This window comes from Nannobrachium achirus (genome assembly GCF_963921795.1).
Source record: "Nannobrachium achirus genome assembly, chromosome: 16".
NCBI lineage: Eukaryota > Metazoa > Chordata > Actinopteri > Myctophiformes > Myctophidae > Nannobrachium > Nannobrachium achirus.
The window spans coordinates 29,107,762-29,126,952 of NC_137823.1; the positions used below are offsets into that span (position 1 = coordinate 29,107,762).

The 19,191-nt window shown below is 43.4% G+C and overlaps 1 protein-coding gene across 1 annotated transcript; it reads left to right on the top strand.

The window, feature by feature from the left end:
- The first annotated feature begins 1,187 nt into the window (after window positions 1–1,187).
- znf395b (zinc finger protein 395b) lies at window positions 1,188–18,404 on the top strand. The gene is made up of 11 exons (XM_080745192.1): window positions 1,188–1,438; window positions 4,207–4,336; window positions 5,955–6,136; window positions 7,901–8,013; window positions 10,389–10,582; window positions 11,484–11,584; window positions 12,102–12,290; window positions 12,713–12,818; window positions 14,608–14,709; window positions 15,347–15,462; window positions 16,189–18,404. The coding sequence occupies exons 2-11, from the start codon at window positions 4,256–4,258 to the stop codon at window positions 16,298–16,300; spliced, it is 1,296 nt and encodes a 431-aa protein (XP_080601318.1). The 5' UTR covers window positions 1,188–1,438; window positions 4,207–4,255; the 3' UTR covers window positions 16,301–18,404.
- The last annotated feature ends 787 nt before the right edge of the window (window positions 18,405–19,191 follow it).

The following is a 19,191-nucleotide window of genomic DNA, read 5'->3' on the forward strand; positions in this document are numbered from 1 at the left end:
AAACAAAAAATAAATCTGCTTTAGCATGTGAGGGGTCAAACTAGGGGTTTTTCATGATTCTGAATCCATTGCAAGCATTTGTTGGGCTAAAAACTGCCCCCTCAAAACTATGGTTTAGTGATGAATCATCACTTTTCAGTTTTGTGGGGGCCAAGTCAATGGGACCCCAACTTTGATTGGCTCCCAACCTTTCCCAAGGGAGTTGGTTTGCTTTTCTTAACTAAATTAATACCCAATTGACGCCTCTGCCCCTGCCTCTTCTTCTTCCCTTTCTCTTAATTTCACCCACTGTTTAACACCTGTAAACCTGTGATGTGACAATAATAAATGTATTCTGATTCTGATTCCTCCGGAAAGTAATTCACATTGTAAAGAGCTTTTAAATAGACAATTTATCCATAAAGGCACTATTTAAATGCACCATAATAACTATTTAGAATGAAATATGGTCGTTATTTACATTTCTAAAGTAGCCTACCGCCTGCTAAATTATTTTCCTGTTTTAGGTTGATCTAACTGGTTAGAGCTGTTGTCAAAGGGATAAGGCGAGGTTACATCATAAATTTAATGGATCAGTGAAGACTGGGATTCTGTCTGGATTGTGACTATATAGGATTGGGTTTCTCACTGTCTTCATGGCTCAGCCTCAGACCCCAGACGGCTGACACTAATCCAGTCTCATAAGCACCCAATAAAGCACATAGGCCTACATGCCAACACACACACACACACACACACACACACACACACACACACACACACAATAGCCTCTGGATCTTCCCATAGAGCTGTCTGTCAGGTGTTGTTTATTATGTCAGCAATTTCTGTGTTTTGAGCCATATTTGTTTTTGAATAGGGTTCTTTTGATGTGGACTTGTGGAGTGTGTATCTCTTATTGGTCTTGGTTTTTATTATGCCTACTTCAACATTAGATATTCTGTTAATGTTGCACCTGCAGTGTTATGGAAATCAATGTGTAAACTACACCACTGACGCCCCAAGCATATTAACATTAAATGTATTTATATTCTGGCGCATCAGAACTCCCTTATTATTATAGTGCAATGTGCATGCATGCGCGGTGCGTGTGCATGCATGCTGCTACATGGGCATGTTCTGGTTGGTAACCCCTCACCTAGATCATCCTTTGTGCACAGTGAGTGTGTGCAGTGCACGTACGCCTCGGCATTAGCGGCGCGCTGCCTGCAGTGTGATATGTTTGCGCCGTGCCCGTGCCCAGCTGTCTCCCCCGGCATTGGACCACCATACAACCACACGTAGGCTCACAGCAAGCCCACCGACCGACCGACCTACCTAACCGACCAACCCCCTTCCACTGGCAGGCAGACAGAGCCGCTTGTAGTGGTAGTGGGACACAGGCTGTGCACGCTTCGCTCCTCGCCTGCTCCTGATCGGGACATCTTCGTCCACCCAGCAGGTAAATGCAATCCTAAATTATTAAATCGGGTTTCAAATACGTGAATGGTTGTCATCACCGTTGTTGTTGTTTTGCAGTACAGTGTGATTTTCCTTTAAACACTGAGGGGGGGCATTCATTCTCTGATCGCAATCTCTGCAGCCTGCCCGGGTTGTTGTTGTTGTTGTTGTGGATGTTTTTCAATGCATCCGATCGATGCCGCGGTGAGACAATGCGTTTTATGATTTATTCTCCAACATATAATTATTTATTGCATGTGTGATTTGACATAATTGACTTCGGCGATGCATTTCGAGCCGGTTCAAATCATAACCGCTTGCTTTGCTACCTCGATCCAGTGTTGCCAACTCCCCAGTAACGGAAGTAGCTAGTGGCTCTCCCAGAAGTAGCTAGAAGTCGCTAGGGGTGGGGTGCACGCGCGCTGCGCGCACGTGCACACAAAAGCGCGTGCACGTGAACAGATGCGCGTGCACGTTTCTAGGGTAATAATTCGAGTTTTTGTATTTTTTTGCACGCCGGCAGTACCAGTAGAGAGAGAAAGAGATGCGGCGTGCACGTTTGTGTGACACTGAGGAGAAGGCAAGCAGCAAATGGAGGCTGAGAGAGGGAAAAGTAAGGAAAAATAGGGTTTTATCTATGGCTCCTGTAAACAATATCTGTCTCCAAATCAGCAGAAAAAGTAGCCAGATTTGTCTCTAGAAGCTTTTCACAAATTAAGTCTCTAGTGGGGTCTGGAAAGTAGCTAAATCTAGCGACAAATCCTCTAGGTTGGCAACACTGCCTCGATCGCTCCCGGCGAGACTCGTGTCCGAACACGTTGCCTGAAAGAGGGGGGCGTGTGCTGGGCGCCCGCGATCCACCAATAGGGGGCGTCCTCCCGCCCACATCACGTCACTTGTTTACTACTGGAAGTGGTCGCTGATTGGCCGAGAGCCGGAGAAAATCGTGCCTGACGTCAGTTTCCCTGTAGGACGGGTGAAAGGATAATACAAAATTGTGTTTAAAACACTGAATAGACTAAAAACATATATTTTTTGCAAGAGTATGGTATCGACAACACAACTTTCCAGCGAGTCGAAATAAAATTCAATTGGTGTTTTACTGACTACACTAAACCGTGGTCCGTGTCTCTGTTGTTTGTGCAGTCGAAATTCAGTAAAAATGAACGTCTCCACGTCCATTTGCAGCATCCTGCCTACTGAGCCTAGTGTTTATTATTTGCCCTACACAGTTCAAGAAACACTCCATAATAGCCTACATCAGGGGTCTTCAACGTGTTCAGGCCAAGGACCCCTTAGCTGAGAGGGAGATAAAGCAGGGACCCCCACAACATATTGTATAAAATTGTTGTGTTGCAGATTTGTATTGACTTGTTTGACAGCACTGTCAAATTCGTGTTCATGTGTGTGTTTTCTTCTTCTTCAGATATTTAACCACTTAAATCGTTGACACTTGGTAAATTTGACCTTTCACTCTGTACTTGGTCTGCTCTTTTTTTTTTACTACTTGCCAAAAATAGCCGATCTACAAGCTCTCAACGCCTCACAGCGCAAGGCGTTGAGAGCTTGTAGATCTGCTATTTCTGGCCAAAGTTTTCCTCAGAATAGGGAGGCGAGGGTTCAGGTTGTTCATCTATACTATAATTTTGCGAATGTCTGAGTGAGTGTCTGTCTGTCTGTCTGTCTGTCTGAGTGAGTGTCTGTCTGTCTGTCTGTCTGAAACAGCGTTTCTCCTCAGTGGCTGGAGCAATTGATCTGAAATCGCATCACCATTAGCATATGAACACACCTGACATAACTGTGAAGCCCGTTTGTCACTTTCACAAATCGTATGCTGTATATTCGCATTTTTATGGTGTATCTATATCTATTTAGCCTACAGTACCTTTTGTGACCACACATGTTAAGGGAGGGGCGCTGTTGTTCAAGCCATTAGCACAATCACACACAAACCCACACACACACACACACACACACACACGGGGGGGGGAGTGTGTGTGTGTGTGTGCAGGCGGGCGGGCGGGGGGTGGGGGGGGGGTTCTGGCCCTGTTACACATGTTGTCCAAAAATCATGCAGATCGGTACACAGTATCTCTGTAGCCGTTAAATGGAACGGGTATTTCTTACATTGATGCTCCTACATATTAGCATGCAAGCACCAGTTAAAGTTACTTTCCATCCCTAATATACTGTGTGCACAGTGCACATCCCATAACCCACACACTGCACATCATTTCGGAGCTCATATCTTTGAACGGGTAAGGGCTAGTTTAAAATAATTATCCTATCACACAAAGATTTGGAGGCCCCCTGTAACTCTGAGGACCCCCTAGGGGTCCCAGACCCAACATTTTTGAAAAAATCTAAATAGTCGAAACTATGATATGGCGTCATTTGGAGCCAAATGAATGACGTTAACCGTTAAAGTATTCAATCAATCAATTAATCAATGAATGGAACAATTCAGGGAAAAACGGAAGAAAAGGTTTCATTGTATATTGAAATGCACAAGGCACTCCATGACAGAAAGCCCACTCTCTTATTATAAAGTAGAAAAATAAATTTGTGGGGTACCTACTGGTCCAGGCACATACCACTATGGCTCTGATGCCTGACAGCGTGTCGCGGGTTCGAGTCCCGATCCTGATGACCTTTTCTGCATGTCACTCCCCATCTCTCCCCATTTCCTGTCAGTCTACTGTCCTATTAACAAAGGCATAAAAGGCCCAAAAAACGAATCTTTAAAAATAAAACTGTTTTCATTTTAAGGAGGCACGGCAGTTTTCCAGTGAGTCCCAGTACAGAGTGCAGCAGCACCATGGCAGCTATGGGACCTGGAGAGACCTGTCCTCTGGCAGGAGCACACCAAAGCACAAGGCCTGGAGGACAGGAGACTCTGGTAAGTAGGCCATGGAGAGAGAGAGAGATTTATACCTCTAGATAGAATGGTGATGAAGATAAGTTGCATGCATCCCTTCTTTTCTTACCCCAGACACCACCACCTGCTGTCTGCCCCTTAGCTTCTCTCAGTCTCTACCTTCTCTCAGTATCTGCCTTCAAGAAGATAAAATACAGAATAGACTTTACGAATCATTTGGCTTTGTCATGCCTACACTATGTCATGGTAAATATGGGACAAATGGGAAATGTTACCGGTAAGTATCCCAGTGGTTTGGGAAATATACACTTTTTCCAGTTTCTGTGTAGATTTTCAGGCAGACGAGGAAACGTGGATAAACAAAAAAGCGAATAAGCATACTGATGCCCACCATAGAGCAGTGGGCATCAGTGCTCTGAGGCAGTCAGTGCTAGAGTGGATGGATGGGCCGCAGGGAGAGGGAGCATTAAATGTTTTATTTAACTGACAACTGAATATAGAATGGGTTTACAGTTACATCATGCATTACTTTTTACATGATTATAAATCAAGGCAGGCGCAAGGCCTTGAGGTGTGCCCAAGACCAGTGGTTCTCAACCTTTTCAGGCCGCAACCCCCAAAATAATCATATTTTAACTGGGGACCCCCCCCACCAAAATGATCATATTTTAACTGGGGACCCCCCCACCCTGACGAGCACTAAGAGTTGAGGCATTACATTTTGTATAACACGGTTCCATTGTAAAAATAGCCGATCTAGCAGATCGGCTATTTCACAATTTTTGCCTTTAATATTTGGCAATTTGACCAATGTTTAATTTGTCATTTTAAACGTATTAAAAGTCCTTAAATTGTCACTTTAGAAATGTGCATATACCCTACACTTAAACGTTGTTAGTTTGTTTACTGTTGTGTTGAGTGAGAAAACAATGTTGCACATTAAGCTAATCATCTGGGGACTAATCATCCCGACCCACAGGTTGAGAACCACTGGGCTAGACGAGCAAGTGTCCACCCCGAGCAGTCAAGCGGTTGGAAACATTTTTTAGAAACATGATTCAGAACAAGAGAGACCTGTTTAGCGGGAAGTTAGATACTTATCTGGTTGGCAAAAGTGAAAACACAGTGACCATTAATGCTGAGAACTACCGTGGTAAAGCAACATCACTTTAGAGACTGTTCGCATTGTGGTATCTATGAAGAAGATTGCCACAAGAACGAGAGGGGTAGACACTTTGCTTTGTGGCAAAAGAAGACTTGTTCAGCATTCAGTGTTGATTCATCCCCTTGTAACAGTGAGTGTACTTTAAAATGTATCAGTGATCGTTTTACTGTGTGCAGTACATATTGCATTCGGTAAAATCTCGACATTTCGACGTCCCATTAGTTCGACTAAGGGTTAGGGTTAGGTTTTGGCATAGCTTTACTGAGGTTAGGGTTAGGTTTAGTCATAGTAGCATTCACCAGGTTGACATTCACCAGGTTGGCATTCACCAGCATCGCCAGGTTAGCATTTAACCAGATTAGCATTCACCAGCATCGAATTAATGGGACGTTGAACAAATGTTGCGTCGCAATATCGACACACTCCCGTTGCATTTGTGACCGTTGTGTCTTTGGTTTGTGTCTCCCCCTGAAGTGCTGTGGCCAGGGATTCGTGTCATCAGCGATGCAGAGAGTGGGACATGTGTCCCAGGCACCAAGCCAGACAGCCCGGGGGAAGGCTGAGGGAAGCTGGGGCAAAGCAGCCGGTCACCTGCAAAGGGTAACCCCTACAATGCCTGTCTGCAACCTGCCAGCCAACATGGACATACCATATAGGTGAGAGATATGACTTGATGAAATGTCAGTACTGTAGGCCAAAACATTGGCTCAATTTTGTTTGGGGAAAGGGAGTGAAACATCATATGACAAATGGGGAGAAGTGAGACAGAAGAGGGCATATGTGTCAATTCTTATTGACATGTGTTATTTTAAATTAGAGCCCTTCAACCACAACATTACATTATTATATCTTGCACAGGGATATGCTTTAATATGTCACATAAAAAGATTTTTGTGAAGCCTAACCTTGCAAAACAGGATTCGATGTGTGCTGTTTGTGAACAAAGCCACACAAATCAGGAAATACAGGAAACATCTGCATGGCATCTTCCCCACATTAACAAAATTGCTTCGTGTGGCCATGTCAACTAGCGGAGTGACGGTTTATGTCTCATTTGGCCAAATTGGCTATGCCAATTTGGCCCGGGTAGCTCAGTCGGTAGAGCTCTCGCCTTTGTACCGCAAGGTCATGGGTTCGATTCCGGGCACCGCCAACTCAGCGTATGAGTAGCACGGCTTGGCAAGTCGTGCGGCAAGTACTGGGAGCTGATGGTAGGTGTGGCGCTCCACCTCAGCAGTCCATCTCCCAGGGGTCTAGCGCATTGTAACGGGGACAGACTCCCGCGTGTTACCGGCTGATACCGACAATAAGCCACTCCCGACCTACTTTGAAACAGCGATCTTTAGGATACTTCACTTAAAAGTATGAAAGTGTTTTTGCGTTCGACATTCACTTATTAACTTTAACAGGCATTTCCTGGTTTTGCAGATGTTTCATGCTGCGTTGGTTTATGGCCAGACATTTTACTGTTACATTTTTCGGGGATGGACATCTCGGAGATATGACTTCAAATCACCATCATGGTTATTCAAACCTTTGCCTCGATTACTATTATTGGACAATTATTTAAAAAAAAAACAATTATATAGTGAAAATACGGCACCATTGTAAGACCCTGAGTATAACAAAGGGTTAAGTGCTTAATAAGACTTAACTGATTTAGCTTAGCTTGTTTTAGCCGATTCGAATTTTCCTGTGTTGATTTGTCGATATTTAAGAAAACAACAATAATAATAATAAATAAATATATATAACCTGCTTCTTGATTATTTGATTCGAACTACATGAGCAAGATAAGGTCAATTGGTTCTAAATATCAGTTTCAATATGTTTTTGCTGAATTGCCCTGTTAACTCATTGACTGCCAAGGCCCAAGTTTCCCGAGTTATTACAGTAGTCCCAGGCTGCCACAGCCCGAGTTTCCCGAGTTGGAAGCCATTTTGAAAAAAAAAAAAAAAAAAAAAAAGATTTTTCAAAACTTTTTTTTATAAAAATAATTCTAAAAATGCCTCAAATGTATTAGGCATGATCGCAATTGCGAAATTGCATGTTTAGCCCCATAACAAACACATCTTTCAAAATGTCAAAAATGGCTGTTTTGTCTGACTTTGAAGGCTTGTATCTCATGAATGCCTGAACGGATTTCCAAGCGGATTTTTTTGTTTGAAAGCTGTTAAAAAGTACTACACATATGGTGCATATATGGTGCATGGGCGTGCACGATCCGTGCACTAAAAATTGATCCGTGCACTAGAAATTTAGGAACGTGGCATCCTGGTACTTGGCGGCCATCTTGAAAAGGGCATTCAATGAGTTAATATAACGATGTCAGCATTATGAAGTTTAAGAATTCCCCATCTGCATTGGTGGTCAACATCTGCTTTTATAGAACCCACTCATACATTGTGCTGTGCTCTCAGCTTCCGCAGCCCAGAGTCGGTAGAGATGGATGAGATCATGGCAGCTATGGTTCTGACCAGCCTGTCCTGTAGTCCTGTGGTCCAGAGCCCCCCGCAGATCCAGCCTGGGCCAGGTATGTCACGAAGTAAAAGTACTGAAAACTGGAATTACGCAAGTAAAGTACAAATACCTTAAAATTGTAGGAGAGAGATGCCACAAAGATCGTCGGGAATGGCACTCAAACCCGTCATGCGCTGTCAGGCTTCATTAGAGCCTAAGTGCCCGGACCGCCAGGGCAGCATTCCGGGCCCATTCTGCGCTATTTTAATGCACACATTGGCCCTCATTTATCAACGTGGTCAAAATCAAAATTTGGGTGTACACCGAAATTTAGGGAAGTCTCGACATTTATCATTTCAACTTGACTTTGACGTTGGCGCAGGGTAGGATCAAATCTCACGTCAAGTCCAGAGGTGGTGTAGGATTCATCCTACACCACTTTGTTCCATTGTAGACATGCGGAGCAGCATTGTCTAACTATTTGACAGGCAATGGACACATGTATCCACTCGAAAATGTATATCCAACACAATAATAAATAATCCTGTGAAAATATTACATTTTATAAAAGCATATTATATAGCCAGCTACATCATGAACATGCATGCCGATTTTATTTCCAAGTTACTATGACAAGCAATTAAAATCTAGCAATATGGAAGCAATCTACTGTTAAGTGCTTTAACAGTCTAAATCTTAAGATTGCAGACCTGGCTCAGAACAAGCACATATATAGCCTACGAACGCATGCGAGAGCATTTTCGGGACCAGCGCGGCGCCGCTGTGATCTTACATTAACATTACCGTGAGGCGTGAGCCTCCAATTTATACAGTGACGCGAGTCCTTTTAAATATGGATAAAACCCGAAGGTCCAAACCTGGCTGTGCCCAGCCCAGCGCACGCACGCTGCGGATGATTTATTTGGGGGTCCACGGCCCACCGGGGAGAAGACCAGCCCGTGCGGGAACGGTGCATGATTGCAAGTTCAAGCACTCAAATGCGCATTGTGCTCGTCGCCGAAATTGGGTTAAATTTATATCCAAAACGTAACTGTGGGGTCTCTCAATTTATACAGTCGCTACAGTATAGTAGGCCTACACTATGCTGGAGTTAATGATGAAACCCGACGTGGTGAGCCCGTGACATTCTTTTCGTGGACTGGTCCGTGAGGTATCCAACTATATAGCCTACAAGTGAGAGCAGTGGTGGCTGAGTGGTTAGTGTCCACACCTAGTACTCCGGAGGCCCCAGAGGTCGCAGGTACGATTCCCCACTCCAGCTACCACTGCTCCCCTTCCCCCTTGCGCTCCTTGTGGGCATCACTGGGTTGAGTTCAGCTGGGTTAAAGCTGATAAAAAAAAGCGGCTGGGTTGGGCTGCGATATCTGAATTTCCCCCGCGGGAGGAGTAGGTATTCATTATTATTATTATCATTAAGTGTGTCCTGTATGGAGTTATGTATTAAGCATAAAACCCACCCGACGCTTTAACCTTCAGATTATAACTGCCTCCTTGTCAGTATCGCTCAGTAACATCGCATGCACGGCATCCAGTGGTTTCGGGAATACATGATTTTGCTTTCTTTTTTTTTTTCTTTTTTTTTGGTAACCACTCAAACGTGCACTGCGCCGTCGCCGATATTGGGTTAAATTAATATATTCCATTTGTGACAATGACTGGTGTGGTGTCACTCATGTAAGCTTACTATACAAAATAAATGGTAATAATGGTTCCACAGTGAACCTAAATGCTGCTGAGCTTGGTGGTGTGTGCGTGCGTGCGTGCGTGCATGTGTGCGTGGTCTGTGTGAGACGCAGACATGGTAGTGAACTTGAAGCGTGGAGTAAACTCTCTTCTATTGTTGTTAGGTCGTATTCAGGTCGTTCTAGTCGTAAAATCGGGGCGTTTCGAGAATAATTAAGGGCGTGTTATTTAAATTTCAGCCTGCGCATTTATCAACGCTGGGATCAAATGTACGCCAGGTGTGTTTGTTTAGGACGTTTTCGTGAATGCCACACAAACGTTGCCCTACACAAAATTTTTGGGGAAAAAATACACAGTTTTTTACACTCCATTGATAAATGAGGGCCATAGTTTTTGGGCTTTTTATGCCTTTATTCGATAGGACAGTAGACTGACAGGAAATGGGGAGAGAGATGGGGAATGACATGTGGCAAAGGTCGTCCGGATCGGGAATCGAACTGGCGACACCAGCAGGCATCATAGCCTAGTATGTGGTATAGGCCACTGTCTTTCTCTTTGCAATAAAAATAATAATATCTGGAAATCAATCAAATAGCTTGTCTTTTCACAGCCCAGTACTATTGATATAACAAGAGATTAAACCGTAGTGAACCTGGCATCCCTATTTTGGCCAAGTGACTCAGTCGTACAATGAAGGGCTTACGTGGTGTTTCACAACATGTGATCATTGTCCTTGTTCCCCAGCGGTCTCGTCTTCCTCGGCTGACATGGAGTGTGGCGGTGAAGAGCTCTCGGACAGTGGCAGCAGCGGCTACTGGAGCTGGGACCACGGCAACGTAAGCCCCGCCCCCTCGCCGTCCGTCATCGAGATGGACAGCAGCCCCGACGAAGGGCTGCAGCTGGAGCAGGGGGAGGAGTTTAACACCAGGAAGGAAAAGGTAAACAGAATCTACTGACTTAAGGTCTTTGCACATGCACTGCTGTGTTTTTTCGGCCAAATATCGGAGCGAATTTCGGAGCACGTTAATAACAAAATCTACCTCACGTTATGTCAATCACGTTTGCACACTGCCGCCCGTTTCGTATTTATTTTCGGACCAGGGTTGATTTTTTTCGGTTTTCGTAACTGTCGCCACTGGGTCCCTTGCTCTCTCCCTCTCCTGTCTCTCTCCTTAGTCTGAAAAAAGAAAAAAAAAAAAACGTTTTTGCGGATTTCGGATACCAAAAGGCAACGAAAAAACACAGCAGCTTTAACCCCGGGAACGCATCTTTGTTATGTTAGATTTTCATGATTTTAACCATTATTTTTATGCTTTAACTATTAAAAAATACTCACACTGCGAGCTTGTAGATCTGCTACTTTTGAAAAATCATGAAAATGTCTGCAAATCTTGAATATATATATATATATATATATATATATATATATACTGTATTTTAAAGCAAACCTTTGTGGGAGGGGTGGGAAGGGTCCCTGGAACAAATTATTTTGAGATAGGGGTAAGCGGTCAAATGCATATACCAGGGGTCCTTGACATTAAAAAGTTCGAGCATCACTGATCATAGAAACGTACGTTTTTTCAGAAAACCGTTTTAGAAGACACTTCTAGGTATTTCTCAGGCCTAAAGAGGTTAACCTGCTTGACTCTGGCAACTAATATGAAACCTGTAGTACCTGCCCACCACCGTGGAGACGGGCGTTAGATTCCTCCACGCCGCCACTGGCTTTTAGGAAGGGGAGAGCGGAACTCTCTATCTATGTCCTTTTGTTTATGTCTGTGTTCTCCTTCCTCCTTCCTCCCCTCATCTTGTCTACATGTTGTCTATTGTGTGTCGCAGAGCTCTTTCAGAGGAATGTACAAGTGTCTGTGGCCGGGTTGTGGCAAGGTGCTCGCCTCTTCAATCGGAATGAAGAGACACATCCGTGTGCTGCATCTGGGGTCAGTTGGCAGAGGTGCCAGTCATTTGCCATTACTGTGTGATAGGGCAGTGTTTCTCAAACTTTTACATGTCAAGGTCTTCACTTAACTCTGACAGTGTACAAATGGAACCAAATGGACCCTAACCATTTGTACACTGTCAGAGTTACATACCTGTATGGGTCAATTTAGACCTCTATAAAGGAACACACAAAGTCCCTGGAATCCACTTTGAGAAACACTGTGATAGGGTACACGCATTTGTACTTGTACTGTATTTCTTTGGGCTTTTACTGTTGTAATGCTTAGAACAAAAACAACTTTCTCTTCATCTGTCTGTCTCTCTGGCTCTCTCCTTATCTTAACACACCCACCACGTACATACACTGTGTTTGTAACACAAACACACCTAAACACACACTTTTGGCACGCAACGCAACACATGCATACTTAACATGACTGCACGTATACACACCTGCCTGCTACACACTACTCCATATATTAAACACAAAAACACACATACACCCACGCCCAGCAGCAGTGTGTCAGACCAGTCCCAAAGGGAGGAGGACTTCTACTACACCAAGATCCCGTGCGAGGCTGTGGACACTCCTCCTCCGCCCCTCCAGGCTTCCATCCAGGCCCCCGCCTCCTCCAGCCACCTGGGCTGGGCGTCCTCCTGCGCTTCTCCCTCCAGCTCTGAAATCCAGGTCCTCCCGGCTCCCAGGTACTATGGATGGGACGATAGGAGAATTTCATATCACGATTAATGTGGCCAAAGAAATCGCGATTCCCCCAACATCCATTATCCTGGGGGACATTTGCCAAATAATAGCAGATCTACAAGCTCACAACGCGTCGCAACGCCGTAGATCGGCAATTTTTTGGCAAAGAGATTTGGTAGAGCGTGAAAAAAGCCTCTATTAAGTGCGTTATTTCCAGGTCCGTTTTACCAATGAGGGTTTAAATGGTACGGGATATGCAGCTCGGCAAATAAAAAGGTGAACTGATCCCAGTGCATGACGGGACGATGATTTCACGATAAACTTAAACCTCCACAATACGATTATTGCAAGTGTTTTCTTTTCTTTTTTTTCTTTTTTTTTCGATAAACGATAATAACGATTATGGTCCCATCCCGGCTCCCAGGCCCAGGTCCAACTCCAGCTCGGGTCCAGGTCCGGGACGGCCCAGCGCTCTCAGCCAGTCAGCGCCCAGCAGCTTCTGGCAGATCCACTCGGAACACCTCTACCAGGTGAGATTCACATTCCTATCCAAGGTTTTCTTTGGTCATTCAGGGTGGCGGCGGTTGGGAGCGCACGTTCACGTCCACACATACATATTCATTGTCGCTTATTAGGGCAGGACTGAAAATTGCACACATGCACGCATGCACACACACACACACACACACACACGCACACACACCCTCTGCTTCTGTGTACTTTGGCGAGTGTTTTAATGTGTGTTTTGAGCTTGGCAGAGACAGAGTCTTAGTTTCGGACCAGCCTGGTGAAACAGTTTTGAGTTTCTTTTTTCTTTTTATGTTATATTAGTACCAGTACACATGTCTATCATTCATTGGCTCTGAAACCCTTGTTGCACCAGGAGTAAGGTCAGTGGCTTAGAGCAGTGGCTCCTAATCCCTGGTACTGGCTGTTTTCCCATCCTACCTGGTTGATTGTTTTGACCTGGTGTCCTTATAGTTGTAGCTGTTTAATCGGCGACCAGTCAGACCTGGTGGGATGGAAAACCAGCACTATCAGGCGTGCCAAGGACCGAAGTTAAGAATGACAGGTTCAAAGACAGCGGCATGCTCAAGGGCACATCAGCACAGGAGTCAGGACACACGGCTGCTGAGGACGCACGCTCGTTGTCACGTGACCTTTCAGTTACAGTGTGCTCTCTCCTTCACCAACCGTGTTGCGAATACAAAACACAAAATGTACCTTTGCGTCATACAGACTACTAGAAGATGACGGTGTCTCTACTCTCTACACACCACAAAGCAGCACATTTCTGCAGTGACCCTAGTTTTACCCTGGCCTGTTACACCAGAGCCTTTTCAAATAGATGCTTTGTGACAGTGAGAGAGAAAGCTGTTAGCTTGCCATGTTCCCTCCAGGCCCAGGCTGACAGTGATTGTCTCCAGCCTGTAAAGACTCAGAGAACACTTGATGACTTTGCTCCAATGGTGGCGAGGCGGTTTAATACAACTCCTGCCTCTGGGACTGCATGCATTAGGCTGCTTGCTTGAAGTGCCTTCTACCCCCAAAAACAACAAAAAATGTTAAAAACCTCATGCCACCCTTTTGAATGTTTAACACTGCCTGGCACTGGCCTTTTCCCCGTAAATCTATACTCTGCTCAGTTTATAATCCGCTCAGACCTTTCTGTCACGACTTTGCTTTGGCTACAAGGAAAGTCATCATGAATATATTTTATGTATCTTTTATAACCCAGTGTGGAGACCCATAATCTCTTTATTTGCTCATAGTTATATAATCAGAAGTCAATATGCGTGTGTGTTCGCGACTTTGCGTGCACACGCCAAGACATTGGGTGGCCTAAGGTTGTTGCCATTAATTGAGGAATGTGTGTGCGTGTGTGTGTACTGGCATTTTGGTATTCGACTGTTATTATTAATTTGATCAAATGACATGCTATTTCAGTTCACATTTGCATTCCTTTAGCGGTGGTTGAAATGTAACGGAATTGTTAAGCAGCATGTGCTTATTGTGAACGACTTTGGCTCTGCAGAAAGAGATTTATTTTTTCCTTTTTTTTTCAAATTAGAAGGGAATAAGGGATTAATGAGTACTGTGATACCAGGCATCGTGATGGGAATTCAAAGAAATCGAACATGGCAATGTTTTTGATCGAGTTGTTTGTAGCAATTTGGGGGGGAAATTGTTTGATCCTGATGTAAGGGGCAGACTGAAAGGAAATAAATGGCAGATAACAACTATTGGATTTGATCTATTGATCGTGTTTGTACTTTCAGATTATTAACTCCTGTCCTCTCTCTAACCCACTCCTTCCAGGCCTGCAGTCCTCTGCAGCTCGCCACGGCGCCTCGTAGCCCCGCCCCCGTCTCCCAGGGTTGGACTCCCTTTGTGTCCGTCTCGGCCCAAGACAACACTCCAGTAGGTTTCTTTTTGTCACTACCATTGTATAACTCTGTCTAAATCTGACTCTGACTCTATGTATGTATTTACGTATGTACATCTTTCTACACGTGTGTATGTGTGACTGATCTCTCTGACTGTCTGTAAATGTGTGTTTATGTCTGCCGGTTTGTTTAAACTCTGTATCTATGCATGTTTACGTACCCATGCGGACAAGAAAGAAAGAAAGCTCATTTCAATTAAGACCTGCAACGCATATGTGTCACTTAGATTTTAACCACTTTAACCATTATTTTATGCTTCAATTTTTTCAAAATAGCAGCTATACAAGCTCACAGCACGGCGCCGAGCTGCAAGCTTGTAGATCTGCTATTTTTTGAAAAATCATGAAAATCGGTGCAAATCTTTGAATATATTTATTAAGGCAGACATTTGTAACACAAATCCTTCTTTCTCTTAGTCCCTTGTACACAATATTTTTTTAGATGGGGGGTCTGCCGTCAAATACATATAATTCTAGGGGGATCCTTGACATGAAAAGGTTGATGTACTGTTGAAACATACGTTTTGCAGAAAACCATTAGGATTTAGAAGGCATTTTTAGGTATTTTTCAGGTATTAATTGGGTTAAATGTCTACCTTTATTACTCCTAAGGTGGTGAAACCCCGCTGCCGGTCTGTGAGTGTGGGAGAGCAGTGGCTCCAACAGAACAGCAGCAGGCTGCAGACCATGAGCACCGCGTCTCCCTCACGCACTCTCTGCTCCTTCAGGTAAGACACTGTGGGCTCTGAGCAGCAGTTTAGTCTCTGTCTTCGTCTGCAGTTGTACTACTGTTTATTACTGCTATCTAGAATGACTTTGAAACAATATTGTCTGTCATCTTAATCTTTATTTGTTGCTTCTGTGCTCTGTGCTCGAACGGGAAGACGTGATCCCATTGACTTTCATTGTATGGTGATTACTGATTATATTATAATACTACTTGTCAACCAGTGGGTGTCCTGTCCAACACCATGGTCAAAATGTCTTAATGGAAGAGTAGGGTAGGGAGTAGTAGCAAGTTATATTGTATTAACTCATTGTCTGCCGCTTGACTACCCAACGTACAGTATACCTTACCATTACATTTAATAAACAACCATTACCCATCATTTCTCAATACAAGTTTGAATACATTTTACAGGACAGTGTTGTATACAGTACATACTGTACATTACAGAGAAAGAAAGAGAGTTTCTCCTAGTAACTAGTGTGTAATATCGACACTGTCGGGCAGAAACCTTGTATCTCCAAGTTTGAAATGTGAGTTTTTTCGTAAAGTGAAGCCTTGCTTCATCATACAATACTTTTGCACAAAACTAGTGAAAATAGCATATCTACAAGCACACAAGGCATTGTGTTTCAATGTATCTTTGAAATGATAAATTCAAACCGAACAGTTTGGACATACAAAGTTTTCAACTCACTGTGGAGCTTTTGTGTGTTGACATCTGCAGGAAGGGGCGAGGGGAGGCCAAGAAATGCCGTAAGGTCTACGGGGTGGAGCGCAAAGACCAGTGGTGCACGGCGTGCCGCTGGAAGAAAGCCTGCCAGCGGTTCCCCGACTAGACGGCAAACCCTGGCGGAGGTGTGGGACTCAGGGGTGTCGCACCACGTTCTGGGCCCTGGGTACAAGGATCCACTCACATTTTGTGCTTTAACTATTGAAAAATAGCAGATATACAAGCTCACTGCGAGCTTGTATATCTGCTATTTTTGAAAAATCGTGAAAATGTGTGCAAGTCTTTGAATATTTGAAATCCTTTTTTGAAAAACCTATGTTTCTATGTCAGTGGTGCTCAAACTTTTTCATGTGAAGGACCCCCAAAATGATATGTATTTGGCCATGGACCCCCCATCTAAAAAAAAATACATATATTCAAAGATTTGCACACATTTTCACGACTTTTCAAAAAGCTCACAGCATGGCACCGAGTGCTGTGCTGCGAGCTTGTAGATCTGCTATTTTTCAATAGCTAAAGTATAAAATAATGAAGGCCCCCCACCTTGGGCCCTAGTAACTCAGTCCCACTTTTCCCCCCCTTGTGACGCCCCTGGGTGTGGGGCTCAGGGGGCTGGGCAGTAGGGTTGGAATTTGGAACCGGAGGAACCGAGAGGAAACCGGATCCAACATTGAGGGATCGGAATCGGTTCCATCACATTTGGAACCGTTACCAGAACCGCTTTTATCACACTGCCAAAGCTGGTTATGTGGACTAAATGTCTGCTATACAATTACAACACCGGTGGTTCTCAAACCTTTTATGTTCAAGGACCACCATGACTCTGAGAGTGTACTCACAGGTCCATTTGGTTCCATTTTGTACACTCTCAGAGTTACAGAGACCTGTTCGGGTCCATCTGGAACCCCCTATAGGAATCGCTAAAGGGAACCATTAACGAATCGGACCGCTCAGAGGGAATCGCTAAGGAACCGGAATCGTTAACTTAAAATCTAAAAGGATCCCAACCCTACTGGGCAGTGGACAGATGAATGATGCAAGAAAGACTTTTATTAAAGAAAAGCAGAAGAAAGAAAAAGCCTAAACCTTGGCCTGGGAGCCGACGGAAAAAACAACCATTCTTTACATTTTTTCCTTTCAACGTCGTTTTATTTTTTGGCCTGAAGGAATGGAAGTTATGTTGTTGCGTTTTATCTCCCCCCCCCCCTTACAGTACATCTCTGTGTTTTGATACCTGAGAAACCCAAGTCTGCGATTGGTGCTAGTTGCCCCTCTCACGTTCTGTATACCATGTGACGTGCTAGGCCTAACAGTACACTCCTGTTCTATCCAAAGGATATATTGCCCTATCTATCCATTGTATTAGAATGCTACCTGATTGTTTTTTTTACTCTTGTTTCCTTAAAGGACAACTTTGTTTGTTTACAACAAGGGTTCATATTTTGATTGTAATTAGAGAAAAGATGAGTGTTAAAATGTTAAAAATATCTTTGACACAATAAGACCATTCCTCCCGCAATCTCTCATGGGCAGATGTGACTTATGGAGGCTAGTAATGTTATTGTAAATAGTTATAAAGAAATCGGCTTATTGTGTCTTAAAATACATAAATAGTCACTTGTACGCATGCCCCCTACCCACTGAAACCAAGATTGCTAAAATGGCTAAAACGATAGAAAGCAGTAAATGAAAACATTTTAACACTCATCTTTTTTTTCTCTAATTATCTAAAATATAAACCACTGATGTAAAAATAAATTGTCCTTTAAACACCTCAATCTCTTCCAGTGTTCACTACAGTGTTTCTGATATACTACTTTACTATATTGTATGTTATGGATTCTGTACAAGTATTTTATACTTTTTTTTTTAATTGTCTTGTTCTTTCAACCAATGTGTTGGTCCGGATTTACGAATTGTTGTGTTTTTTGTTTTACTTTTTCTTGGCACTTTGATGGATTAAGCTACACTTGGTTTGACTCAAATCAAATTCCTTCCATAAAAAAATGGGATCTCTTCCTACCCAGATGTTCCAAACAGCCAGTGTTAGTGGTCTTTCACTGTGAAATCCTGAACAGTTGAATTAACACTTAGGATTTTACTGTGTGTGTGTGTAATATAAAACAATAAGCTATTGGATCATGCCAACGGGACAAGCATTAAGACGACTGAATTTGTAATAGCAATACAAAAACAAAACAATAAATATATTGTCTAACACACATTTAAGAAATGTCCTGAGAATTTCAGATTGTGGTGTGATTGTTTTTCATTTCTGCATGACACGCCACAAGAGAAATAGCAAACTAGTTTATTATAGGTTTCTCTATACATACATTTTATGAAGAAGACTTAGAACAATGATATATATATATATATATATATATATATATATATATATATATATATATATATAGGTTATAAATGTGGTTTAAAATGTACACAATATTCACAAATTCCATTGTTTTGTGTTGGCATTGAGAGAGTAACACACGCTTACACGCATGCACATGCAATTAGGCACAGACACGCACACAATAATATACACACACTCTCTACAATCACCCGGACAATTTGAACACTTTAAGATGCAATATGTGTGATCCTCTGTTGAAAACAGTTTGTTTATGAACCAAAGTATGAGTGCTTATATTGCCAAGGACTGACATTTACATGCACATTTAGGGTGTTGCACCACACTTTGTGCCCTGGGTACAAGTATTCACTATGGGCCCCCTATGAATGTTCCTCATAGGGGTGACGGGGCTTTTCAAGGCCTCCCCCCACCTTTGGACCTAGTAATTCAGTCCCACTTTTCCCCGCCTTGTGACGCCCCTAAATCTAACTTTCAACCAACAACCAAATGCACGTTCTTTTGAATTGCTGTAAGTCAGTCATCTTAAAATGCAATGCACAAATTCCTTTGAAATCAAAAAGGTTGAGAATCACTTCTATAGAGCCACATGGTGTGGCCCACACCTAAAATCTACTCTCTTA

Coding starts and splice junctions, on each gene's coding strand:
- znf395b (XM_080745192.1), top strand. CDS start 4,256: ATGGCAGCTATGGGACCTGGAGAGACCTGTCCTCTGGCAGGAGCACAC. Junction 12,291..12,712: donor CAGGTCCTCCCGGCTCCCAG/GTACTATGGATG, acceptor CCCGGCTCCCAG/GCCCAGGTCCAACTCCAGCT. Junction 14,710..15,346: donor CGGCCCAAGACAACACTCCA/GTAGGTTTCTTT, acceptor ATTACTCCTAAG/GTGGTGAAACCCCGCTGCCG.